Source organism: Lepidothrix coronata, unplaced genomic scaffold (assembly GCF_001604755.1).
Source record: "Lepidothrix coronata isolate B3197 unplaced genomic scaffold, Lepidothrix_coronata-1.0 Scaffold131, whole genome shotgun sequence".
Taxonomy (NCBI): Eukaryota; Metazoa; Chordata; class Aves; order Passeriformes; family Pipridae; genus Lepidothrix; species Lepidothrix coronata.
Window position 1 is genome coordinate 1,518,112 of NW_016690311.1, and position 24,515 is coordinate 1,542,626.

Below are 24,515 nucleotides of genomic sequence, written 5' to 3' on the forward strand. Positions count from 1 at the left end.
CCTGTGGGTTTATTCTCTTTTAAACATTGCCCGGCCTGATATTAAGAGCAACCCATGCCAGCTGAGCACAACTGCTCCCCAGGGACTTCTGGAGACTTTAAGGACTCAGTTCTTTCTCATCTTGGAAAAACCAGCCCAACTGTGAGGCTGTGCTTGGAGAGCATCTTAGAAAAAATACACATAAAACAAAATAAATCAGCGTAGGAGCAGCTGTCTGGATAAAACCCTTTATATTAAAGTTATTGCCTGTAATGGACTTCTAACACTTTCAACTAACTGGATTAACAAGGAGAAAAATGCATGAAAATAATCATTTTATACAACATGTAGGAAATGTCTTCCCCCAAGGAAAAGGATAAAACATTCAATCAGACCATCCCTATTTGTACAGAAGCCCTGTTTGAAGTCAACTAGGCTTGGAGGACTGTGCCAGTTTAATCTATTTAGGGTCTCACCCTCCAAACATAATTTCCAGCCTCCCTGAAGCAGCTCCTGCTCCCCTGGCTGGCCCACAATTAGCGAGATCTTAGTGGGTTCAGCTAATTGCAAAATGCAGGCACTGTCAGGGCCCTGTTTCTGTAATTAGCTGTCAGAACCAAGATTGTAAATTATGTGAGAACTCTGAAAAATCAGATCAGTCCATGGCAGGAGCAGCAAACCAGGAGAGTCGCAGTGAGTGCAATGTCATGTTGGGTGTAAATACTTAGTACTGGGGCAAAGTGGAGAGTGATGGGGAAGGAAAGGGAGGCCCACAAAGCAGCATTTATTCCAAAAGAATAACTTAGGAGCTCTTAGGCAACAGTCAACATTGCAAAATCCACAGTCTGCCAAAAGACCCCAAGGGCTCTGTGTGCTTTCAACCTTATTTACTCTCTTGCTTTGAGTCCTTGGAGTGGAAGCTCCTTTTAGGTCTTTGCTGAAACACGGCGATCCTACAGGGGGTGGAGGAATTTGCTGGAGTGTGATTTCCCCAGAAAGCAAACAAACTGTGCTATATCTGCCCATCTCTGATTATCTCCCTATTACATAAGTAAAAACTGAAAGGGGGTCATTGCATGTGCATGTGGCATCACTCGTGCTCCATCTGGAAGGTGCAGCTTCCCTGAGCAGCAGGCACCTTTTGGGGCAGCCTGAACCCCGACCTTCCTGCTCCCCCCTAATGAGGGACTCTCTAGCACAGTGGGAGTGGGGCCATGGGATGCCCAAAGCTCCCCTTGTCTTTGGTTTGCATTTGCCAGCCTAGTAAGGGGTCACCAGCACGGGGTGAATGGTTCCAGCCTTGGCCACAGGAGGCACCTTGCAAGGAGTGGGAAGAAAGGCTGATTTTGTCTCCTCCCCTTAAGGTATATTTAAGCCTAAATTTGCAAAGTTCATTTGCTCAGGCTTAATTTTAAGAGAGTGAACAATCTCTATGCCATCAACACATTTGGTGAAGAGCTATCACATCAAAAGCCCATCCTTGTTTACAGCACACCAAAAGCCCATCCTCTCCTCCTTTAAAGTCATTACTTGCTGATGGGAGATTGACACTCTCAAGCACATGCCAGCCTGCTTTGGGTTTCTCTGCAAATAACAGCTGTATGGCCAAATAAACCTGAGCCAGCTCTGTGCATTTTGTCATAATCAGTAAATTAAAGTTTGATTATTTGTATTTTTTAGGGGTAACCGGCAACTAAAATAATCCCTATTAAATGTGGCTCAAAGACAGTGAGGCTGTCATAAACTAAATCAAAGAGAAACACTGCAGAGGTTCCAATCAGCCCCCCCAAGGTTATAAAACATTATTCATGTAGAAAGCGGACAATCCAGATAGCATGGAAAGGCTATTATTCCTTTCAATACAGTGATAGATTTTGTATGAAATCTCATGTTCAAGACTGATTTAAATCTCACATAAAAACAGTGGGGCCAGGGTATAACAGCTATTGATAGCAAAAGCTGAAAAACAGGTCAGGCATTTGACAATATTTGTCTCTTGCGTCTCATTTCCCAAATTCAGGACTATTTTCCTGGCAGTTCAAATTAAGGACCATTTCAAGCACTTCTGCAACTGTTTTAGAAGAGTAATAACAATAATTAAAATAACCCCAAAGGCATTGCTTTGCAAAAGCATTCATTGTTTTCTTCTTTTTTTTTTTAAAATCACCATCTGACACAGAGAAGAAATGAACTCCTCATGCCACGAACACTTGGAACATGCCTTGGGTAACTCTGCAATTCAAATCAGGCAAGGATGTCATAATTTCACCCCAAATGGCAGATGTCAAAGATTCAAGAATTGCATTGCAGCTTCGAGAACCATGCATTGTCCTTCCACAGACGCTCATATTAAAGAAAAAACCCTTCTCTCTCCCAATTTTCTCTTTTCCTTCATGACTCTGGTCTGAGTTTCACTTTGACATCAGCAAGGCTCTTTCTATTGACTTTCTTCTCCCCGGTGTGGGCACTGAGAACAGGTAATTAATGGTGATATACCAACAGAGCAGTAAAGGTTTTCCAATAAGTTCCCTATTCCTTCACATTGGCAAGACCAACTTCTTTCTAAACAACAACAAAAAAGAACAATAAAAAAACCCCCAAACCTCTTGACAGACTGCCTTTAAAGATAAGAAATCAAGAACAAGACAGCGCTGGGATGTTATTTTACATCCTGGCTTTCATGTCAATTAGGGATTTCATTGCTGCTCCCTGCTCAGAGAATACTAATGCAATCTGTGCCTCCTCACTGTAAATAACACACAGACAGTACTTAAAGGCTGGGAAGAAGGGGCTATTTCTTTTTTTCACTGGGTACATCAGAACAAAATAAGAAGAGCTTGAAAGAAGAACTGCCTGGAGTCAGCCAAAGGGGCGAGCTCACGTTGGGCATCTCTGGTATTCTCCTATTAATGGTTACCTATGGGTGAGGAAACTTTCAGCCCATCCCCCTAATAAAGCTCTTCTGGGGAAAAAAAGTATCTCTATAATATGTTAAAAATTTCCCCAGTGCAACTGGGGGAGCCCTGGAAAACTTAGGAAAACATCAGCATTCACCTCTCACCAAGGGCTTGGTAGGGTGGAAGCAGACAGAGGCCTCTCACCACTGGTTTGAAAAGTTGCAAAAATAAGGGAGAGAGGGCAAAATTTGGTTGAAAGTTGGACTTGATGATCTTGGAGGTCTTTTCAAACCTTAATGATTCTATGATTCTATGAAAGGATGGGGCAGGAGCTCTAGCTTTTCGGGACTAATTGCACCACTAGGTAAGGACTAGCACTGCATGCTGTTTGGTGACCTACTTTGCTGACTGTAAATTTATTAGCTGAAGAAATTAATGGGCTCTGTAAATCCAAAAGTTCATTGCAAGGAATTTGCTGGAGCTCCCTCAGCCATTCCTACATTTCTTTTTCAGGCTGGGATGTTTCCATCAGGTACCACTGCATGGCCAGCTCGGCTTTGCCTCCTGCTGCTTCCCATCTCACCTTGGCTCCCCGGCAGCTGGGAAAGGGCACAGTTCCTCTGGCCTCCTGTACTTGTGGCCAGGTTACACAGGATTATAAACCCAGCTTCCCAGCACTACCGAGACTGGGGAAATGAAGCTAAACTTGAAGCCTGTGGGGAAGGAGAGATGAGAGGAAAGCAAACACTGCCTTAACCTGGAATTTTTTTTTGCTGTAGAGGAAAAGTTGCACAGCCTCTGCATGTGTGAGCTGCTTTTTCTCTCATCAAATTTGCTTTTTCTAAAGTCTTGCCTTTTTTCTTTTTTTTTTTTTCTTTCTTTCTTCTTTTTATTGACACCATAAAGGCTCTGGAAGTGTCTGCAAACACCAAAGCTCTGAGCAGGAAGCTGGTGGCTCCTCTCCATCTTTTGTTACCAGAGCAGGAGGCCCTGCTTTCCTTCACACCATGGCCTCTTTACACTGTCTCGACAGCAAAGGGACCTGGACCAATTTTATCCCCCTTCAAGACCTCTCTGGGCCATGCAGGAGCACTATAAAAGCCCCCGACTGCCAAGGAACGCTGGGTCCCTGTTTGATTAATATTTTTCCTGCTCCCTGAAGTTGTGCACTGCAGGATTCCAGGTGGCCAGGATCAGGCTCTGATCATCCGCCTCCAAAGTCAGTGAGACCTTTGCTGTTCCAAGGGTGAAGGGTTGAGCTCGGGCTGCTCTGCCACTGGAGCCAGCAATAGTTTGCAGAGAGGCTGACGCACCTGGGTGAGGGTGTCTTCTGGCCCCTCCACCCCCTGCATCCTGGAGGGCCCATGATGGGCAATCCCTTTCTCCCTTTGTGATGAGGACACCCTCTCCATAGTAGTGGTGGCCCCTCCTGTGTGACACAGGAGTCAGCTCCCCAGAGCTGCCTTTCCCATTTCCAAGGCTGGCAGACTCTGCACCGCAGGGAAGAGCCTGGGACAGTGGGACAGGGATGGAAGAGAACTGGGGCAGGACTCTTACCCAGGTTTGGCTAAAAATGGAACAAAAGCAGAATGCAAAGAATAATTTTGGTACCCGGTCTGAACTCTCTCAGCCAAAACCTGTTGTGCACTTGAAGGCTGACATGGCACCCTCTTGGCAGCGCATGGGAAGGCTCCTCCTGCTCAGAGTCCCCTCATTCTTCTACCACCCCTCAACCTTGGGCCCCCCCATTGCCCACACTGCAGGGGAGTTGTAGTCACTCCCTGAACCACTGGAGCAGCAGCTTTATCTCCTGATCCAGCCTAAAGGGTTGTTTTTGCTGGGGACTGATCCTAGTCACTCAGAAAAGCACCGTGTCCCTTGGGAGACCCCATCTTGGCACTGCTCATGGCTTGAGGAAAGAGCATGGACTGGGAGCTCAGTGAAAGGAGAGGGACATCAAAAGAAGATGGGGTGATGGTGCAGGAAAATGGGAATCACCACTGTTCCCTGATTCCTTCAAACCCACAAGCACAAAACTCAAGCTGCAGCAGCACGGCAGGGCTCTGCCTCCGGGAACAGACCCAAATCCGCCCTACCCAAAACCTGCTCAATATTTGCATAGGTCCCAGCCAAACACAGGGCAGCACGAAGCAATAAATTAACCCTACTGAGGTATTTCTCCTCTCCCCCTTCCAGCCAGCACGCATGAGCATTCCCTCTGCTCTTTTTCTGTTTTGGCAAGCCCTGCTTGCACCCCCCAACACCCCGACCCTCCAGCAGCAATCCCCGGCCTCCTCCACCCCGTCTCCAGCATCATCCCGCGCTTGAGAGCACAAGTGCCGTGACCCCGGGGATGGGTGAAGGGGGGTCCCCGCTTACCGGCTGCCATTCGCCGGCTGCCCAGCGGTGCGTGGGGCACTCGGGGAGGTGACAGTCCCGCTGCGGAGGGGGACGGCTGGCCGGGTCACACTCGGCATCCTCGGCTGCCTTCGGGGCGCCGCTGTGGCAGTGCACGGTGCGGCGCTGGACACCCCGGCCACAGGACACGGAGCACTGGAGGAAAGGACAGAAGGTGAGTGTCGGTGCCCATCACACCCGTCATGGTAAGTTCGTGGGGTTCACCCTCTGCTCTGGGCTCGACAGCAGCGATGCTCTGTGAAACTTCCAGGTGAGGCTTTTCATTTGCACAAAGGGGAAATTATTGCAGACAGGCTGAAATCCCTGCTCCGCTGAAGCCAGCGGGAATTTTTTGCCGCTGGCTTCACTGGGGTCAGGACTTCCCCGGCCAGGATTTTTATTGCAAAATCCTCTGGAGACAGCGGCACTGCTAAACCATCACGACACGCCAGAGGCAGCTCAGGCGCTCACTCAAAAAAGTAATAGTTCAAAATACATCAAATGCCACAAACAGAGTGGACTTTAATGGAAAGCAAATTTGGATTGTATAGAAGAAAGTCTGTAGCAGTAGAGGGGGGAAGGTGTGATACAGCTGGGATTTCTTTCAGCAAGCATCTAAACATGCACATGCACACAAGGCAGGGAATAATGTTAGTTTGTGAAAATAAATGTCTTTTTGAAATTAACTGCATTTCATATTTCCACCATTACACTGTGGAGTTTTCCTCAACTCTGAACTTCCAGGCACAGCAAGAAATGCCTGAATTGCCCTCATTCTCAGACATCCTCAAATTATTATCTATACTACAGTGCTTTTAACAGCTTATTTTTTCTTTCACGCAACATTTCTTAGTGTTGTGACTGCTCACTAATATGTTTAGCAGAACTTAACATCCCTCTGATATAGATTCTTTCTGGCTAGAGCAGTATACTGTGTAGATTTGAAATAAAGAGAATTTGCATTTATAGAAGAAAGCATATAAAAATCAAAGGTACATATTTAAAACACAGCTGAATTAAAAGCTAATATAAGCAACCTTATTAATATATCAGGAACTAAGAAAACAAGTTCACAGCCTGTTATTCCAATACCAATAAAACCGAGCCTTCTCAAGGCAGGGAATTAATCGGTGCCTAATGGGGAAGCAATTCCCTCTTCTGCGGAGTGTTCCTCCATAATGCTGTTTGCTTTACTATCCTAATGCCCCATAAAGCCAAGAGGACCAAAGAAAAGCTGAGTGTGACTATTACTCTCGCTTCCGATATTTCTAAGAGAGTGGGAGTATCCTTGTGTAGCTTTTTGAAAGCAGCAGTGACAGGGATTTCTGTCACTGGTGATGCAAACGCTTCCCATATGCTGCGCTGGGATTAACAGTGCTGTTTGTCCTATGCACTCCATAGGGGACACTAAACTGAATAATGGCCACAAACTTGGAGAAACGTATACACCAGGGTGCCTACCATGCTCTAAAATGCCTTTTGGTTTGCATTTATCATCAACCTAAAAAGCACATGCCCGGGTATGTTAGTATAGAGGAGCACAAGTGACACTGTGGCTCTTTTACTGTGGCCTGTGCTGTGTGTGACACCCGGCTTTGGAGAGAGGGAGGGTGGTCCCTGTGCTGTGCCAGAATCATTACCTGATGTTCTATCCGTGTTTTTAAACAAGGCTGAATTTCAGCCTGTAACTGAAATACGTAAATACCAGAGAGCAGAATAAATATTGGTATTTTTGCTAAGTGAAAGGTAAATGGCCATAATTGATATCACTTAGGAGAAGCAAACACATTAAATCTGACATTTCAGTGCAGACACAGGCACATTTAAAACTTGGAGAAAAAGCCTTTTTCCTTCCCTTCTGATTATTACAGGTATATTAAAAATGCTTTGCTGCAGGGAGGTGAGTTCATAACAATCTAGAAAAGAATTTACCACCCACTGAATATAAAACATCCAAAGAGAAAAAAATCCGGGAGCGGAGCATCAGCATAGCCAGTGTCCGACTGGGATTAATTTTTAACCCTTCCTGTATTTTTTAATCCTGATTTTCTGAATAATTCCTTTTCCCAAAAGGAAAAGAAAAAAAGACCCTAAAGGTATAATGCAACAAGTCCTGTGCATATATGGCAACGCAAAGATGCATTTTTATGGGAAAACCTTGGCTTAGTTCTCATGCAGACTTTGCTGACTTACCAAGGAGAAAAGGCAGCCAGCTCACAGCAGCTCAGCTTTGGGATTATCTTTCTGAGGCAATTAGACCTTCAGAAAGCTTTATATTTTTTGATAGTATCTGAGTGCAAAGTGATCATGGCTCCTATTTGCAACAGTGGCACTGGTGACAGGGAAGGTGACAAAGAGTTTCTTTGCCCATTTATACCCTGATTTCGTGGATATTCAGAGCGCCAAACCCCTGTCGGTTTCATGGTCTTAATGAGAAATTCAGCGCCTAAATCCAGCTCAGGACTAAAGCATTAAATCTTTGGCAAAGCCCTGCAATAGCCAGGGACCCACAGCCAGTGCTCCAAACCTCTGACAGCCCCTACTCTTCATCTGTCACAGACAAAGAAACGCTGCCAGCACCAGTGAGGCTCAGAGATCCGTGTCACAGCATTTCATGTGGCTTTAAAAAGCCCAGTCTGATATTGTAAAATAAGTATTTTATCCCTTCATTTTTTCCCCAAGCAAGATCCTGGCTGGCTGAGCACATCCAGCATCAGGGACTGGGCCGAGGAGCTACTCCTGGAAATGCCTATTCTTAGCCTTATCATTACCATACAAATATTCCTTAATTGCCAAGTCATGAGAGATTACCTCAGGCCATAAATCACCTTCTCCTATTAACTTGAGTTTCTTTCTCCACTTGCATAAATTAACTACCATCATGCAGTGGAATGCTGGGAATTTTAGAACACTTTTATCAATTAATATTAGTGTATTTTAATGCAATCGACAGATCATCACGTTATTATGTTTACAATTATTAGCTGTAAAAAACTGCTTTCAGGAGCAGTCACTTTAAATAAGGTGCAAATCAGATACGACAAGACTATCTAATTTCCTTTCATTTCAGTCCAGCTCCTGTATAAAATTAAGGTTTCAGTCCTGAAGGTAATAACGGCAATAATATTGACTTAATTTCCAATATGGAAGCAGCACTGTGGATTTCACAGGCTGGATGCTCCCAGCCATTCCTCAGGTAAAGAGCCCAGACCTCAGTAACTGAACCTCCATTCTGAATGAACACTTAGCACTTCATGCATTTAACAACAAATAACTCTTATCCTATGAATTCAAAGGTAAGCATGAGAAAAAAAAATAAGAGTCTGAAAACAATCAAGATCTTCAATGGGTTTATTGTCTTTTTTAGTAGTGTACATTAAACAATAGCGTGGCTGTCTCAGCCCTAACATTTGCATGTGTGTCTGTTAGCAATGTTAATGGTTTGTCTTTCAGGGAACTTGCATATATCAAGAACTGGTGTTTTCTACCTTAATTTGGAAGACAGAGTGCAAGGGAACACGATGTTTTACAAGTTAACAGTTCATTTAGTCTGGGATTTTCAATAATTCCGCTGATTAGCACACTAATGAGGTAGAGGGAAAAGCAAGGCTCAGAGATAAAAATGTGATGCAGCAGATTCAAGGTGATGACAAAGACATTATTTTCAGGAAAACAAGGACTCAAGGTATGCTTTCAGCAAGCAAGATGCTTAATAACTCCAAGCACTTTCTCATTTCCAGCAGACTCTGCTCTATACATCACTGTCTGACTTTTTAATGAGGAAAATCAAGTGATGAGTTTGTTAAGAAACAAAGGGAGTGAAAAGCAGTTTTAATGAACAGCTCTGATTATTCTTTAAGCTTCCTCAGGAAGCTGATAATAAATGAGTTTCAGATTTCTCAAAACTAAGGAAGATTTTGCTTGAGATGTGATATTTACGTAATGATATTAAAAACATGAATAAATAGTAGATTATCTTTCATATTATATACTAATGATGTTTCTAGCAGAAACTTATAATATACAATAAGGAATTTACTTTCAGATAGACACCAAAAGCAAGTTTCCATGTTTTCAGCTGGTACAAATCAGTGCTACTCCACTGCTGTCCATGAAGCTACACTATTTTATGCCAGGATCTGGCCAAAAACTTTTATCCTTTAATAATTCAAGAGGACAGAAGTGATCAGAAGACCAAGTTCTAACCAATTTGAGGGAGGAAGAATATCAAAGGGTGCAAAAGGGTACACAATGTGTCTCACCTGTCCCCAATCTCCTGCTTTCCACTTCGGACATCTGCCCCCTCTGCATTTCTTTTGCACGTTGGGCTTAGCAAGGTGTTTGCAATACTCTTCTTCTACATGTCTCCCTTCCTTTGACAAACAGTACACACTGCGGTGCTTTTGGCCCCTTCCACAGGAGACAGAACACTGTAAATATAAAGTAACAACAGATCAGCTTTCACACAGGGCTGTCTACACAGTCATACAGGGGCCATGGTTATACAGGGCACTTTCCCGGGTCCCAGGCAGCCTACACAAAACCTTGAGGTGGGTACAGAAGGGCAGCATTTAACCACTGGAAATGCTACCAATTACACTTAATATTCCATGGTATTCTTGGTCAGAGCCCCCAAAAATGCCAATATCAAAACAAGAGAAAGCAGCTGACATTCAGCAGGGCTAACAGGCTGGATTCCTGGCATTGCTCCAGTGGTTTCAAAGGAGCAGAGTCATCTTACAGGGATCAAGGCAGGAGCCCTCAGTATCTACTTAGAAGAACTTGAAAGGAACCATTTCCATTTACCTTGGTACAAAGGGATGTCAAATGTTGGTAAATCAGGAGGCTAAAGTGTGATACTGCACCTTCACAGAGGGAAATAACTGCACAAAAGACAAGGCAGAAGAGAAAAGGGCAGCCTTTCCATGTCCTTGGTACTAAAGCTTGTGTTTGTTTTACCACTGTAGACTACTTTTTTTTACTTTTCACTAAATACACCGAAACCAGGACATGCTCATCCTTAAGATTTATGCATTTTGAAAACAACTCGGAAGGTGGCAAGAAGGCAGAGCCTGGAGAATCAAAGCAAAAAGCAAACCAGCAGGTATGTTAGCTGTAAGCTTTGTAGTGAAGCAACTAATTTCAACCTCCCTCTGCAGGTTCACTGAACTTTTTCAAATGTGACCACTTCTGGCATGCAAACCCCAAGCAACTTCACTTTGATTTCAGATTAGTCTCCTCCAAAAGATTTAGGAATCAAAGGGGTCTGGAATCACGACAAGAATTTAATATGACAGTTTCGTGTAGAACAAGCCTCTTACTCAGCATGATGCACCCAGAGACTCAACTTCAATTTCTTCATTACATGCTATGTCATAAGCATACTGGTTTAATCCTTGAGTGCAAACACACTGTTTTAACCATCTCTCCATAGAAAATGTTCTGTTTTCTTTTCAAAATGGAGGAAACACACAGAAATGAGGTTTCTACCTTCATTTTGGAACCACTCCATCAGCATATTTCCCAAGAAATATATTACAGCTCAAGCTCTTCCCAGCCTATGAATGCATTTGAAACCTAAAAAATTTATATATGTAGCAGCTCTGGAAGATCCACTAGAATAGAAATTGGCATATACAATGACACCTGTGAATATTTTATATTACAGCCCTACTTACAACTCATTCAGCCCACAAAGAACCAGTAAGAGCAGTAACTTGCTCCTAAATGGAAAAGGTCAGACCAGCGTGGAGAGAAATGGATATAACTCCTAAAATCAGACATTTCTGCTTAAAAGCTTGTACAAATGACGCCCTGAAAAAGGTTGTTTTCCTGCTGCCAGAGCGTTACAGATCAAGGAAAGATGGGTGAGGTCCCTTGTGATCAGCAGGGTTTAAGAGCCATTAACGGTGCTCCTCTGAGAGGCAGGGATGGCTGACTCTGAGTTCTCCTGAGCCCAGATCCAATTTCAGGATAGGCCAAAAAAATCCAACGAGCAACATTCAATCTTGCACTGAGAAACAGAGGAAATGCTGTCCCTTGTAATAAAATAAAACTTCCACGAGTTACCCATATCCATAAACTTCCCTTTTTTTATTTTAGTATCAACAGAAAAAAAGACTGAGCTAATGAGCTAAATTTTTATAAGCCTTTAAATTTCATCTGAAGTTCATTTTTTCATTCTCTTCCCAGGCAATGAATGTCAGTAAGAAGGAAATGTCAAATCTTACCAAACCCAGTTGTAAACTTCTAATACTTTCATCCATTTACTGTCTTTGGTCTAAACACCAACACTGACACTTAGGAAAAAATTCAAGTGCTCCTCTGTTAGTGCTCTCCTTGCAGGTTGATGCCACTTTACTGTGACAACCAATGCTAAAGAGTAAATTTACAGCCTTCATCAGGATTCTGTCTTGCCCCACATCCTGACCTGGTACAGCCCAGAGCATTCCTAAGGTTAAAGAATACATTGGATCCGCTACTTATCCTAAAGGAAGACTAACCAGATTGTGCAACAATGCAAGCACATCTCTGGGGATCTGAAGCTGGTTGATAAATATTTGATATCACAAATAATATGGTGCTAGTCATTTCCAAAATTATTATTCCCCATCTACAAAATGTTTAACTGTGGCGTAGAGCCTGATTCTGACATTTATCTTGTGATCCCATGATCAAACAACAAGTCTGCATGAACACCTTGGTGCACTCAGAGGTTGAGGCATAATTTGCCTAATTTTGTTAATACTTAAATGTAATTCCCAAGATGCTGGAATTAATCATTTCTATGTCTGCCTTTAATATAAATCAAAGTTAGGCAGCTGTGCATTTTCAGATCTAAACCACCCGTTTGCTTTCATGCACATTTGAGTTATGATCTCATTTGCACTGACAGAAAAGAAAGGTTGGATAATCTAATGTAACAAGTATCAGAGACTAAAAATTCCTTTGCAAAGAGTCTACTTCATAACTGCCATCTAATTCGTCTCAGGTATTTTCAGCTTTTATCTGGTATGTAGATATGAAGCATATGTGAGCCACATGCGAAGAATAATTTAATAGTGGGCTTCATCTCAGTGCCATATGAGTCAGAGAAGTGCTACACCTAGCTACCACCATCAGTCTCATCTATTTGAGACCCTGGAGGAACTTTTCATTTCATTATCAGGACTCTTCATCGCTGCAAATGCTGCTGCTGCTTAAGGTACCCATCAATAGCAGTGCCACAGTGAGGTAAGCTTGGATCATGCTTTCCTTAAAACATTTGACTAGAACAGACAAAACCACTCCCTTCATATTTCTCTTTTTTTTTTTCTTGATTCCTTTCCCTCACCCCCTATAGAAAATGTTTCCAAGTGCCGGGGACAGACAGGTGGAATACCAGCCTCATCCAAGGCTCTTTGCAGACAACAGAAAAACTTCTACTGGCTTTAAGCACCTCTGATGCAGCTCTGAAGGTGTAGCCAGGTACTGTACTGATTTTTTTTTTTTACTAAGCAGCTTCCTAGAGTCAAGGATCATGTGCACTTGGGTATACCCGTGGTCACCCACCTCTTCCTCCACTCGTGTGGGAAAACGTTGCTCTGAAAGGCTGTTTGCAGCCCGTGACTGAGGCACAACAGCAAACAGCACCCCTGGGAGAACCTGGGAGGGAGCCAGGCATGGAGGAGGGTGTGAAAACAACACATTGTGGTGTTTCTATTAAAAATCCACCAAAATGTTTGTGGCACATAAAGTAATAGGGAAATACTATTTCAAAAAATCAACTATAGCCATCACACTAAAACTCTACCAGACCTTCCTCTGGTTATTATCTTTATTATCTCCTAAACCCACCACAGTCACACCTGGTACTTTCTGCAGAGAACAAAACCAAAAGGACTTCCCTAAGAGCATTAGGATCAAAGCATTCAGCACAGATTTGAGGGGTTTATATTTATTGCACGGTTAGTGTTGTTAACACGCCAAGAACTAGAGACTGGCATGCTGCTGAGTTTTTCAAATAAGTATACTGCCTAGTTTAAATAAATGAAAGAAAATAGTTTAAATAAATATGACAAAAATATTTCCATATCAACTGTTTCCATAAAGGTCAGAACACGATGCTAAATGTCTTCTGCAATGCCTTGCTCTGCTCCAGCACACAGAAAAGCTTGTGTTTTTGTTTCCACAAAAAATTTGTTTTCTGTTTCAGAGTTCAGGAACGACGACGCTTATTCTGTTTTACCAAGTACGTGCAAATTGCTTTAAAACAACCCTTGCTGCATTTCCTACTCTGATCGTTTGGAAGATGAGGGTACATCTTGTTCATTAAGACCTCTCTAAAATAGAAAGGCTGCTATTTGATTCACCAGGGTTGTAGCAGGAAAAAAACCAGAGTATATAGCCCAAAAGCTCTTAAAAATTTGTACAGAATTTCAGGCTGGTTGGGGCCAGTTTCTGAGCCTCTTGCCAGAGACCATGACCTGCTCTTCTGCACTGGGAACCCATGCTATGGCTGTGCTGCTGCCAGGCTGAGGGCTGGGAACGAGGTCAGTCCAGCACCAAAAGGACTCCACAGCCCTGGGCACTAATGAGCAAATCTTGGTGAGAAGAAAGAGGCAGCACAGAGCAACCAAGAAGAAATGGAATGACTCTGCTTCTTGTAAGCTGTGCATTCAAGGGAAGATCAACACAGGGCAGAAAGGCATATCCCCAGCAAGAACCTGGGAACACTCCCCCAGAAGTAAAAAGTTTCAGAAAATGCTGTCAGACCACTTTTCAGGCCCACCTCGCATCAGCCGACGATTTGGGAGGTATTTGAGATAATAAATGCAAGCTGTGGTGATCACCAAATGAATTCCCAAAGATAGGTATGCTCCGATAGCTCACCAACAGCAGGGCTGGGGGCTGGGAAGAATTAAGACCAAAAATGGTTTTATCAGATTCTGCCAGGAGCAACTTTTTGGAGGAAATTAAAATCAACCCTTGTAGATTTAGATTTCCCCACATTAAGTATTATATGGAAAGTAAACACTCATAAGTAAGCCATGGTTCATCCTTTCCAACAGTCTGAGACAAAACATGTGCTGGATGAGATAAAGCAGAAAAGCAACAGCACTCTACGTGCTTTACACCCCCTTTCCATGAGGGCTGTGCTCCTGGATGTCAGCAAACTTCTCCAACTATGAGCAGAGCCCAACTATGCACCCTCATAGTTACCTTTCAGCACCATATTAGTTTATGTCAGCTCTTACTACAACTTACACTGCTCCTGTCAGATGCTGAAACCACTGCCCTGTGACTTCAGTACTTCTGAAGTCTCTTGAGCACAAAGGACATCAGCAGACACACCACCAAGGAAAGCCTGAACCCTTCCTCACCAGCTGAACCTTTACTAGAAGTCTTAATATGCCTGAACCTATCTAGCAACAGAGGTATTGTGGCACCCAAACCAAATTAGCTTCACAACAGCAATGAATTTTAGCAGGTAACTCCCTTGGCTTCAGTGAGAGAAGCAACAAGCTGAAAGCAAGGGTGCAACACTTGGTACTTAGGAAATATTTATCGCTACTTTGAAGTCCTGTTCCTTCCACTGCTCTGTTTTAGCGTGGTCTCACGCCTGGCTGCATCAGCACGGTGAGAACTCTGTGTCTGTGGGGTAGCAACATGTGTGCAGGGCAGGAGTCACCCAACTTGGCTTTCCTTTCCTGACAAACTACAGAGCCACACCTCAACACACCCAAGAGCGTATGGTCATGGTGATTTTAGCTGGTATGTGGCCAGAAAATACATGTGATTTTTGTATATTTAAAAGGGAAGGGGGGGGTCTCTACATTCAAAGGAGGGCAAATGGACCAGAGAGCTGAGCAAAACACACTAAAGCACCGCACTGCAGTTTGAAGGAGGCTTTGGGAATGTTTAATCCGTGCTGACTCTCCAGGGAAATGGGACAATTAAAAAAAAAAAAAGACATGAACATTAGGGATTTTAGAAGGTGTAGTCAGAGTATGTTTGTAAGCATTGTCCAGAACCCCTGTGGAAATGTCTTGAGGAGCTGCATTACAGCCCTTGGTGTGCACAAGAGCAGGGTTTGCCCCACTGTCCCCGAGGATCACTCCTTGCCCCGGGCACGGGCGAGAGAGAACATCCATGCTGGCCTGCCCTGTCCCTCTAGTGCACTCAGGGTCTCCATCCTCCACAGCTCTGTTCCTGGCTCTGAGCAGAGCTTCCCAAGTGATTATTTGCAAAAGGGAGAAATAACAGAGTCCACTAAATCTTCACCTTCCCACTGCCAAACTCAGCTGCAGGGACCGGTGAGTGACCTTGGATGATGTCTTTTAACACGTTAAAAAAAAAACAAACAGGAAAAAAAGGAAAATTTCTCAAAGAAAAGGGTCCAACTTGATGTGTTGCTGCAGCAGAGGGAAGAGGCTGGTGTGTCTGGAGCCCATTCCTCCAGCACAGATTGCCCAGCAGAAAGGATGCTCTTGGTCTCTTTAACTTCTGCAAGATTTAAAGCCCTGAGCGCCAAAGTCAATACCATAATTTCCCCGGGCTTGGAAACCTCACAAGATATATGGGGAAAAAAGAGGTAACTACAACAGGAGAAGCCATGCATCCTCCTCTCCTGCAGCATCCACCTAGTAAGCAGCACCTTCTCCCCCCGCCCCTTCCCCTGCCCTGTTGCTACACCATATACAAAGACTTCACCAGGTATAGAAATCAGCAGGGCTGTGAGCACACAGAGCTGCCGTAAAAGCTTCATCCCTGCCCTGCTCCACACTATTTACCTTAGACAACAAAAAAGCAAAAGCTCCCTTACAGCCACTGCAGGTCTCTCAAGGGGGGGGAGGTGTTACATGGTATTTCCTCAAATTAGGAGATGTGGGAGCTACCCAAGGACACCAGTATAATGGGATGTGGAAGGCACTGATGAAGCCTATTTTCCATGCTGTGGCACTTCTAGGACAGTACCAATTGAAGCAGCAAGGTGCCTCGGCTAACTGACACTTCATATTTTTAGTGAACAGTTGTATTATAATGCCATTTAGATGTTCCATTCAAGAATAGAATTTCTCCATGTTGGATGGAGTGAAACACAAAGTAAAGAGCTCTCCAAGGATCCTTATCTCTATTTCACAGGTGTGCATCACACCGGGGGGCTGTAGGAGCATTGGGCTGCTGCTTACTTCCCAGTTTTATAAAGAAAAATCTTGGCTTAATGCAGTAGGGATACTGTCAGCCTGCACATGGTCTTGGGCATCAGACAGATTTTCAGCCATGCTGCTGGTTCACTCACCTCCCCTGTGAGCTAGTAAAATTAAAACATGAACAGAAAATTAAGTGCCTTTGGAACAGGACTGACTACAACATTTTCCCTTAATAACTGCACAAATCAGTCAAAAGGAAAGTTAGAAACACAGTAAATCTCTTTGTGCTTGGTGTCCCTCATCATTACACATCCTTGTTTCTAAATCCCTAGCATCTGAGCAACAGCAATTATTGCAGTGAGGGGTATACAGCTTGACTCTGAAAAATGAGCAACACTGCACACAGATTTCTCAATGCCCAGCTCAGGGATCTGCCTGAAGATGCTCAACTTCACAGCTCATCCTTGAAAGTGTGTTACTGTTCCAAAGTGTCCCCTGCAGCCTAACACACACTGCGATTCCTGCACTCAGAGCCAGTGCTTTGGGAGACAAATGTTCCCAGCAATTGCCATTTTAAGTATTGCTTTATTTCTCCTGGGTGTGAGCGTGTGCAGAGGTGCAGGTATAGGAGTTCTGCAGGCCTTATGGAGCCAGAGCCACAGATGGGCCACCCATGACACAGAGACTGAAACCAGGCATTGCTGAACAGCAGCTCCACCACTTTGAGTTCAAGCCATGCACAGCCTAGAAAATGACCATTTAGCTGAGAAAACGTGCAAGAGGAGGTGTAAAAAGGCACAGAGGCACACCAAGTGCAGCCAAACAGCCACTGCACTTCTTTGGGAGGAGAGAAGCATTTTACAGTGTTAGGACAGAAGCATGGGTTGGACAGAAGCATGGTAAGAAACATCAGTGAATACTAATGGAAGAGAAGATTTTGAAGAAAATAACCTTCCTGAGTCTAACCACTGGCCCAGCACGTCTGTCCTGGCAGTAGCAACAGGAGAGGCTAACGAAGGAGAGCAGATGAGATTCTCTGCAGCTCATTTCCCAGCATTTAGTCACTGGATTAGGGAGGTTAGAGAGGACACTGCTGCCCAGTCCTTTTACTTCTCCATCAGACTAAAAGACCCTCGATTTAATCACCAGGTCAGATGATGAGGGCTGCAAGGGCCAATAGGGGCTTTCAAGGGAGGAGTTTGGATTGCAACAGCTGAGCTTTTAAGTTGCAGGAAATCAGTCCTTGGAAGGGTGGATCCAGAAAAATCACTACAGGGCTGGCACAGTGTTAAGCACAGGGTGGTCCCTCACCTGCAGGTTAGCAGACAGAATTCCATGGTTGTTTTCCTGCTCATGGAGCATCAACAGTCGCAAACAGGAGACAGAGAACTGATAGAAAAAGTACACCTATATAGTTCTCCTTTTTTAAGGAGAAAGAGAAGTATCAATGAAAGATGGTGATGGCAGACAAAAAGTAAAAATGGAAAGGAAAATAAAAATGGGAGATTTTAGGGCAGCAAGAGAGGAATAAAGGGATGTGCCCCTACCAGGCAGCTGGGTACCACTGGCTTTACCCACCTGTGATTGGCTTGGAGCCATCAGCTGTGGGTCTGAGCCTTAACAGGAACAGCAGGCACTGAGCTGAGGAAAGAGATGCATGAGCCTCAGAGAAGCAACAGGCAAACACTTCACACAAAAACCCCAACTGCATTTACCCTCTGGGACAAGCTCTGAGAAGGGCACAAGGCATCAAATTGGTGAATTCCCAGTTATGGCCCAGGGATGTGCAGTTTTGGAGGTTGGCTGAAGCTGGGCACTGGTGGTGGGATGCTCTGGATGAGTGTCACACTGCAGGGAGTACAGGAAAGGGTCTGGTTTGCTTTTATAAACAAAACCAGAGAGGGCTGCGCTGTCAAAGGCCTATTTTTGACTAGGGAACCAAAGCAGACAACTTCTTGCCTTTCATCAGCACAGTGAACCGGCAGTCCCTGGAGTCAGTCAGTCTGCGAGATCCTAGAGGGAGGCAGCCAGGAACCCAAGAGGGACAACAGCCTTGGTGGGCCAGCCTAAGCACACAGTAAACAGCTCTGAGACAGAGGCAGCTTCAGACAGATGTCTGGGGATATCCATGGGCTACCGACCTCTCATTTTGGTCAGGATCAGCTTTATTAAATCTGTTTCTACTTGCCTTCTGAAGGCATGCAAGTCACCCACTGCATCCCTCTGCTGGGGTTATGGGTGCTGGGGCTATATGTGCAGCCGTCCTCTGCTGCAGCAACATTTGTGCTTCCCCCACAGGCTCCCAGGGTAGGACTGTTTTTATTAGTTTTCTGATAATACCTGGCACTACAGAGAAATACAGACTTGCTGCTGCAGTCTTGGAGCCCAAACCTTCATCGTATGAATGAAGGACAGAAAAAGCAATATGAATCACTGAGTGACTGGAGAGTTTAGTGTGCCTATCACTTCATTTTCAAGGATGGCTTTGTTATTGCAAAACATGTGTAAAGAATCACACAGCAGCTTAGTAGTGCTGCTGTCACAGCAAATTCATTTTCTGCAGGAGAGAGGAAGACAACAGCAGAGTTATATACACTTGCAACCAAAATCTGTCCCTGGTTATCACTTCTGTCTTAGCAAGAGCTGACATCCTGCCTGCTAAGAACATTATCAGAATAACGACACGGAGAATATTGCTGTTGAACAGCCTATTTTCATCCAGCTGCATGGGGAAGGCATTTTGTAAACAACATGTTGGGGCTTTGACAGAATTAAATACAAGTAACCTGAAGTTTCCACTGACACCAATGTTAAGATTAAAATTCCTGAGCGCCAGCTGCCTGAAACAGATGTTGGCCAGGCAGTTCAGTTCTCCCACTTCCCACCCAGCTCAGAGACCCTTTGCTGCTACCATGTCTCCGAGTGCAGCCAAAGAGCCCTGCAAAGCCATCAATGCCACCAGCTTCCTGCCAAGGGGATACAGCAATGCTGTCCTAGCCCAAACCTGAATTCACATCCACAACAGAGTCTGGAGCTTAGCCAGCTAATATTCTAATTATTTTACACTAGGCTTCCAATTCTTCATTAGAGCAAAAGGCCCTCAAAGACTATGATACCAGCACCTCTGCCTATGGGAGAAGCTGGGAAGGACACACTGCTCTTCTGCAGGCAGTCAGAGCTACAAAACCATCACATCAGCAGTTCAAACTTTAGATACCCAACAGTGACAACTACTTGAAAAATCAGACTACTTTTAAAATTATAATACTTTTTAGGAAAAAAACAACCTAAAAACCCACCCACCTGTTTTACACAGTTCAAAGTCAAATGATCACTGTCCCAGCGCGGTGAAGCCCAAATGAGTCACCCAACTGAACCAAGGTGCTGTGAGATATAATTGTTTTACCTTTTCTGTGCCCATTTCCTAACTCAGAAAGAACGAGAAACCCACACCAACTTAATTCAGCATTATTCATAAATTGTATCAGGATACAGTTGGTAATTAAGGTAAACTTAGAATTTCAGAGATTATTGCAAGGAACAAATCTGCTCCAAGAGAAGTGTTTTAAGTGAGGTTATGGGTATATTTTACATATGTGATATATATATATATGGGTATATATGTTAAAAACCAGACTTGGGTTTTAAGTGAAGTGATGGGCAATTCTCTCTGTGAACATCTCCCTCATTCTGGAGAACATGGTAAGATTTCCTCTCGATATTCGAGACCGTGTATGGAGATCTGTGTTCATACCATAAGGCATTCAGAGGAGAAAAAACACTCTCTATTCTGGTGACAATCTGTGCATGTTTTCTAAAGCATGGTTTTAATAAAAAGGTCAGTTCTATCACATGGTGTACAATTCTGTAGTGTGTAAATACATGTTCTTAAGGAAGCAAGGAAATAAAAGTGTCACCTCCTCTTAGTCCTCTTTGAACATACATTATAATGACATGACATCTCACAAGTCTCCTTTTATAAAATTATCATTTAAACACACAATCTGTTTATCCATTTAATTATCTCTTCCAAACCTGGATTTAACCAGCCAGATAAAAATTACTTGTTTACTGTATAAAATCCCAGTGGAATTCTGCCCAAGGATTGTGGGTTGGACTCTTCAGACTCTCTCTGCTTTAATTGGTATGTATTTTATAGTACTAATTTCACTGAAACTTGAGTAAAGCCAGTCAGATGCTTGTGAGAAATTAGTTATCCAAACTTCGTAATTCATACGATTTTAACTGTGTTTAATTGTTGAATATAACAATTTCTGTTGGAGAACAAAGCAAGTAAAAGAAAAGCCAGTAAAAAATGGAACGTTGCAGTACCATTTCAGAAAATTTAGCAAAAGTTACCAAAACTAAGTATATGATCTTAATTTAGCAAAAGACTCAAGAAATCATTATACAAATTCATTGTTCATTACATTCTACTTGTCTTTAATTTTCACTGTTCAACATTAACATTAGACATCGTAAAGGTATGCAACATTTATATAAAATTAAATAACAATATTGGAAAAATAAATACACTTTTACATAAATACATAAATCCATACTGCTGAAAAGTTTCAGCTAATACTATACTCTTGTTTCAAAAGTGACCAAGAAAATATGGTAGTGACACTCCATCTCAACAGATGAAGTATGTACAGCTACAGGATGAAGTATGTACAGCTACAGGATGATGTTTGCAACCAATGGCAGAGCTAAAGCAAATCCAGGTGACACCACACTAAAGGAAAAAAGTTTGGCCGTTACTACCTACAGTAGTAGCACGAGGTAGACATACACATGGAGTGTTCTGCTGGAGGGACACGAAGCCCTGTGGACCCTATAGATGCTTCTCAGTCTTCAGACAGCTCTGGGGTCCCCTAGGTCAGAGCCCAAGGACACCTCGGTAAATAAGACTGGAAAATCAAGTCACTTTGTGGCAGCAATTGGGGCTCAGCCCTGCAGCACCTTCCCATGTGGAGGCCAAGGGCTGTGAGCCCTGTGGGCAGCTGGGAAGAGGTACCACAGGCAGGACAGGATGTCCCTGCCCTCCACCTGTCTGCCTGACACCCCACCCGCTCCCAGGAGAGCGAGGAAGGACAACCCACCAAGGTTAGTATGACTGAGTCAAGGGAATTTTTTCCTGGGTGAAAAGAAAACTCAAAACCAAGCTAGAGGACTGCACCCTGCCTCTCCAACAGCGAGGAGCAGGCACAGACCTGGAGCCTGCTCCTGAAACAGCTATGAAGAGGCTGAGTGACATCAGAATGTCACACAACTCTGTCCACACCTTTGGTTCTTGCAAATGGTCCAGCAAAGGTAGCCAAGGTTGGGAGCACCTCCCAGCTGGTAAATCCTGCAGAGCAGCCAGTGCACACGTCGCCAGCTCTGCTTACCTCTCCTCGCTCATGGGTAGCACCAGCCAGATCGGCGGACAAGGGACACATTAGCACCTCAAATGAAATATTTCATAGCACTGTTGCTTGTACTGGTGAAGCACCGGATAAACACCAGTTCAGCAGTTTTATGGCTATTGCAGAACTCACTGAGGTATGATAAAAATACAGAGGAGGATACTGAAGGCATCCATGTCACTGAAAGCACCCGCAGAATGAGAGGTGGTTTTGGCAAGATGACTTTTCAAACTGTGACAATTAAGGAAGTCCAATACATTACAAACAGGCCTCTTTTTGATTTTCCTATAAAGTGCTTTTGAGTCAGATTATTTTTTTTTAAACTTCTTCAAATGCTTTTATAACAACACACACAATAAAGATTGACATTTGTTTAAAGGCCACTCCAAAAGAGACAGGTCTGTGGTTTCCAGCGCTCCAGAAGCACCCCAAGTGGCACTTGCCTTGGTGCAGGGCTCAGAGCAGAGGGTGCTGCTCTGGGCAGGGAGAATTTCAAAGCTGTGGCACCCAAAATAGCACCCCAACCCTGCAGTTCAGGGCTGCTCGGCCCTCATAAGAGCATCTCTGTAGCAGAGTCCTCCAGCAGCAAAGGAGCAGTATAAGACACCTCTGCTCCAAACACTATTTTGTTATTGGAAAACTCCCAGGGTTTTAAGCCTTCCAGCAGCTTGCTGATCCTTTGCTGATTTAATGATAGAGCAGCAGCTGGAGATCAGGCTAGACAATCACTCTCCAGAACCAGAGCGATACACAAGGACAGCTTAGAGGTGCCTTTGCACTGTACATCACACTCATATTATATACACAGGAACAGAAATTAGAGCACGGGTGTGAATGCACACGTGTTTCTACATAGGTCTATGTGTGGGCAGGTAGGGACTTGCACACACATCTGTACACACTTGTACACGGCTGGGAATTGATGCAATTTAGTACATTCTACCCAGTCATCTTGCTTTTGGCAGAGAACACGCGACTGGTAAACCAGTAGGTGCACAGTGCAGTATTACCATTAAAGAGCAGAACAATTTAACTTCAATGGCAATGTACTGCTTGAATGCCAGGTTTAAATTCATATGCAAAGAACTCAGAACCAAGATTCACAATGCACAGCGCTTGCACGGTGTAATAAAATGGACAAAGGTGGCTACTTAGCAGAAAGTGCCTTTTAAATTAAAAGACTTGAGCTCCTCTAATGTAAGCTCTTCCTGAACAGGTGTTATTCTGAATATATTGTCAATAATCCTCTTTAAGTGCAGTTTTAAGACACGAAGCATTAGCACCTTGGTTCGAAGCAAATTAAATCTGTTGTTACGGGATATCCACAAAACGGTTCACAAAGAGAAAGAGTTTATGGTCGTACCGAGCTCCAAGGACCAGCGCTCCAGGCAGCATCTCTAGGACAGTCCTGCACATTGCACTGCTCTCTGTCCGGTGGCTTGTCAAGGATTTCACAGCTCAGATCCGTAAACCTTTCTCCATTGGGGCGCTGGCACACCACCAGCCGCGTTCTTGTCCCTCCCCCGCATGGCTTCGTGCACTGGAAGTCAGCAGAGGACAGAGCAATCACCGTCAGGGCAGCAAAAATACTGCTGACCAGCTGCTCGAAGCATTAGCACCTCAGAAGCCCAATGGTTGTTTCTGTTCCCAACGAACCCACTCCAGCTAAATCCCCCCCAAATGCCATGTGAGACTCAGAAGGGGTATCAGCTGCTTCAGCTTGTCTCTTCCTGAAACTGTTCATGCTACTCCACCATGATCCTGCCAGACCCAACAAGATACTGGATGTTTACATCTCCAATTGCTCATCTCAGATGAATTTTCAGAAGGGAGCAGTGTTTTTATTACAAAAAGAGGCCTTATGTTAAACTAGGCTTCTCTTAAAAAAAAAATCTCCATCTTTGTAGTATTTGCTTTTGCTTGGGAGGAAAATTTTCCCATGACAAATGGAAAGAAGAACAACACCAAGCAGTTGCTAGGGCTCACTCATTTATCAGAGGCTGCCTTTCAAGTTCCAATCTTTCTAATAAATGTCACCACAATATCCCTCTCTTCTTCCATTTTTCAGCTGCCTGCTAATGAAAGTCATCCCCTGTGCTGGGAGCCCAGGATGGATGGTGCACTCACCTCTCCCCAGTTGCCATAAGCCCACTGCGGACAGGGGCCAGATTCGCACGATCTCTGCTCCATGGGTTTGCTTTTCTCATCGCAGTTATTTGCGGTATATCCGTTTTCATCCTGGCACACCACGACCCGCCGCTGGAACCCCCCCGCACATGTGCTAGAGCACTGCAAGACACAATTGCCCACGGCTTCGTTGAGTCCAGGAATAAGTGTGCATTCCCAGCTCCTTCCCAGTGCCTTGCACCGTGGGAATGCACTGCTAGAAATTTAATACAGCTAACAGGCATTATTAAACTTCAAACCCCAGCTATTATTAATAGCAGCGCAATGACTTAGGTGCTGACTAAGCAAAGAAAGTAAACACCAGCCTAGTTTTAAGCAGGTGAGTAATCCCCACTGACTTTAATGCAGTGTTTGACATCCCATTTGTCCTTAATTCCCTTTAGGGACGTCCATGCTAAAGCACTGCATACTGGTTGGAGTGAGAGGAACTGGCATTGAGGCTCCGCTGTGCTTTGGCAACAACTCTGCACAGCTGTAAACATCCCGGGAGACAGCCAAGAAGCAGAGGTTGG

General features: G+C 44.1%; 1 protein-coding gene across 7 annotated transcripts in view; it reads right to left on the reverse strand.

The window, feature by feature from the left end:
* The window catches only part of ADAMTS9 (ADAM metallopeptidase with thrombospondin type 1 motif 9), an 82,580-nt gene that overhangs the window by 12,993 nt on the left and 45,072 nt on the right, over positions 1 to 24,515 (reverse strand). For 6 of the 7 annotated variants that reach the window (XR_001876736.1, XM_017826896.1, XM_017826895.1 and 3 more), the window contains 4 exons: positions 23,944 to 24,105; positions 23,180 to 23,356; positions 9,536 to 9,703; positions 5,256 to 5,429 (listed from right to left, as the gene is read on the reverse strand). Coding sequence is in view for 6 of the 7 variants with exons in the window: in XM_017826896.1 (XP_017682385.1) it covers positions 5,256 to 5,429; positions 9,536 to 9,703; positions 23,180 to 23,356; positions 23,944 to 24,105 (681 nt within the window). In the remaining variant the exon portion in view is untranslated. The remainder of the gene's footprint in view (positions 1 to 5,255; positions 5,430 to 9,535; positions 9,704 to 23,179; positions 23,357 to 23,943; positions 24,106 to 24,515) is intronic. The other variant, XM_017826897.1, reaches the window with a different exon arrangement.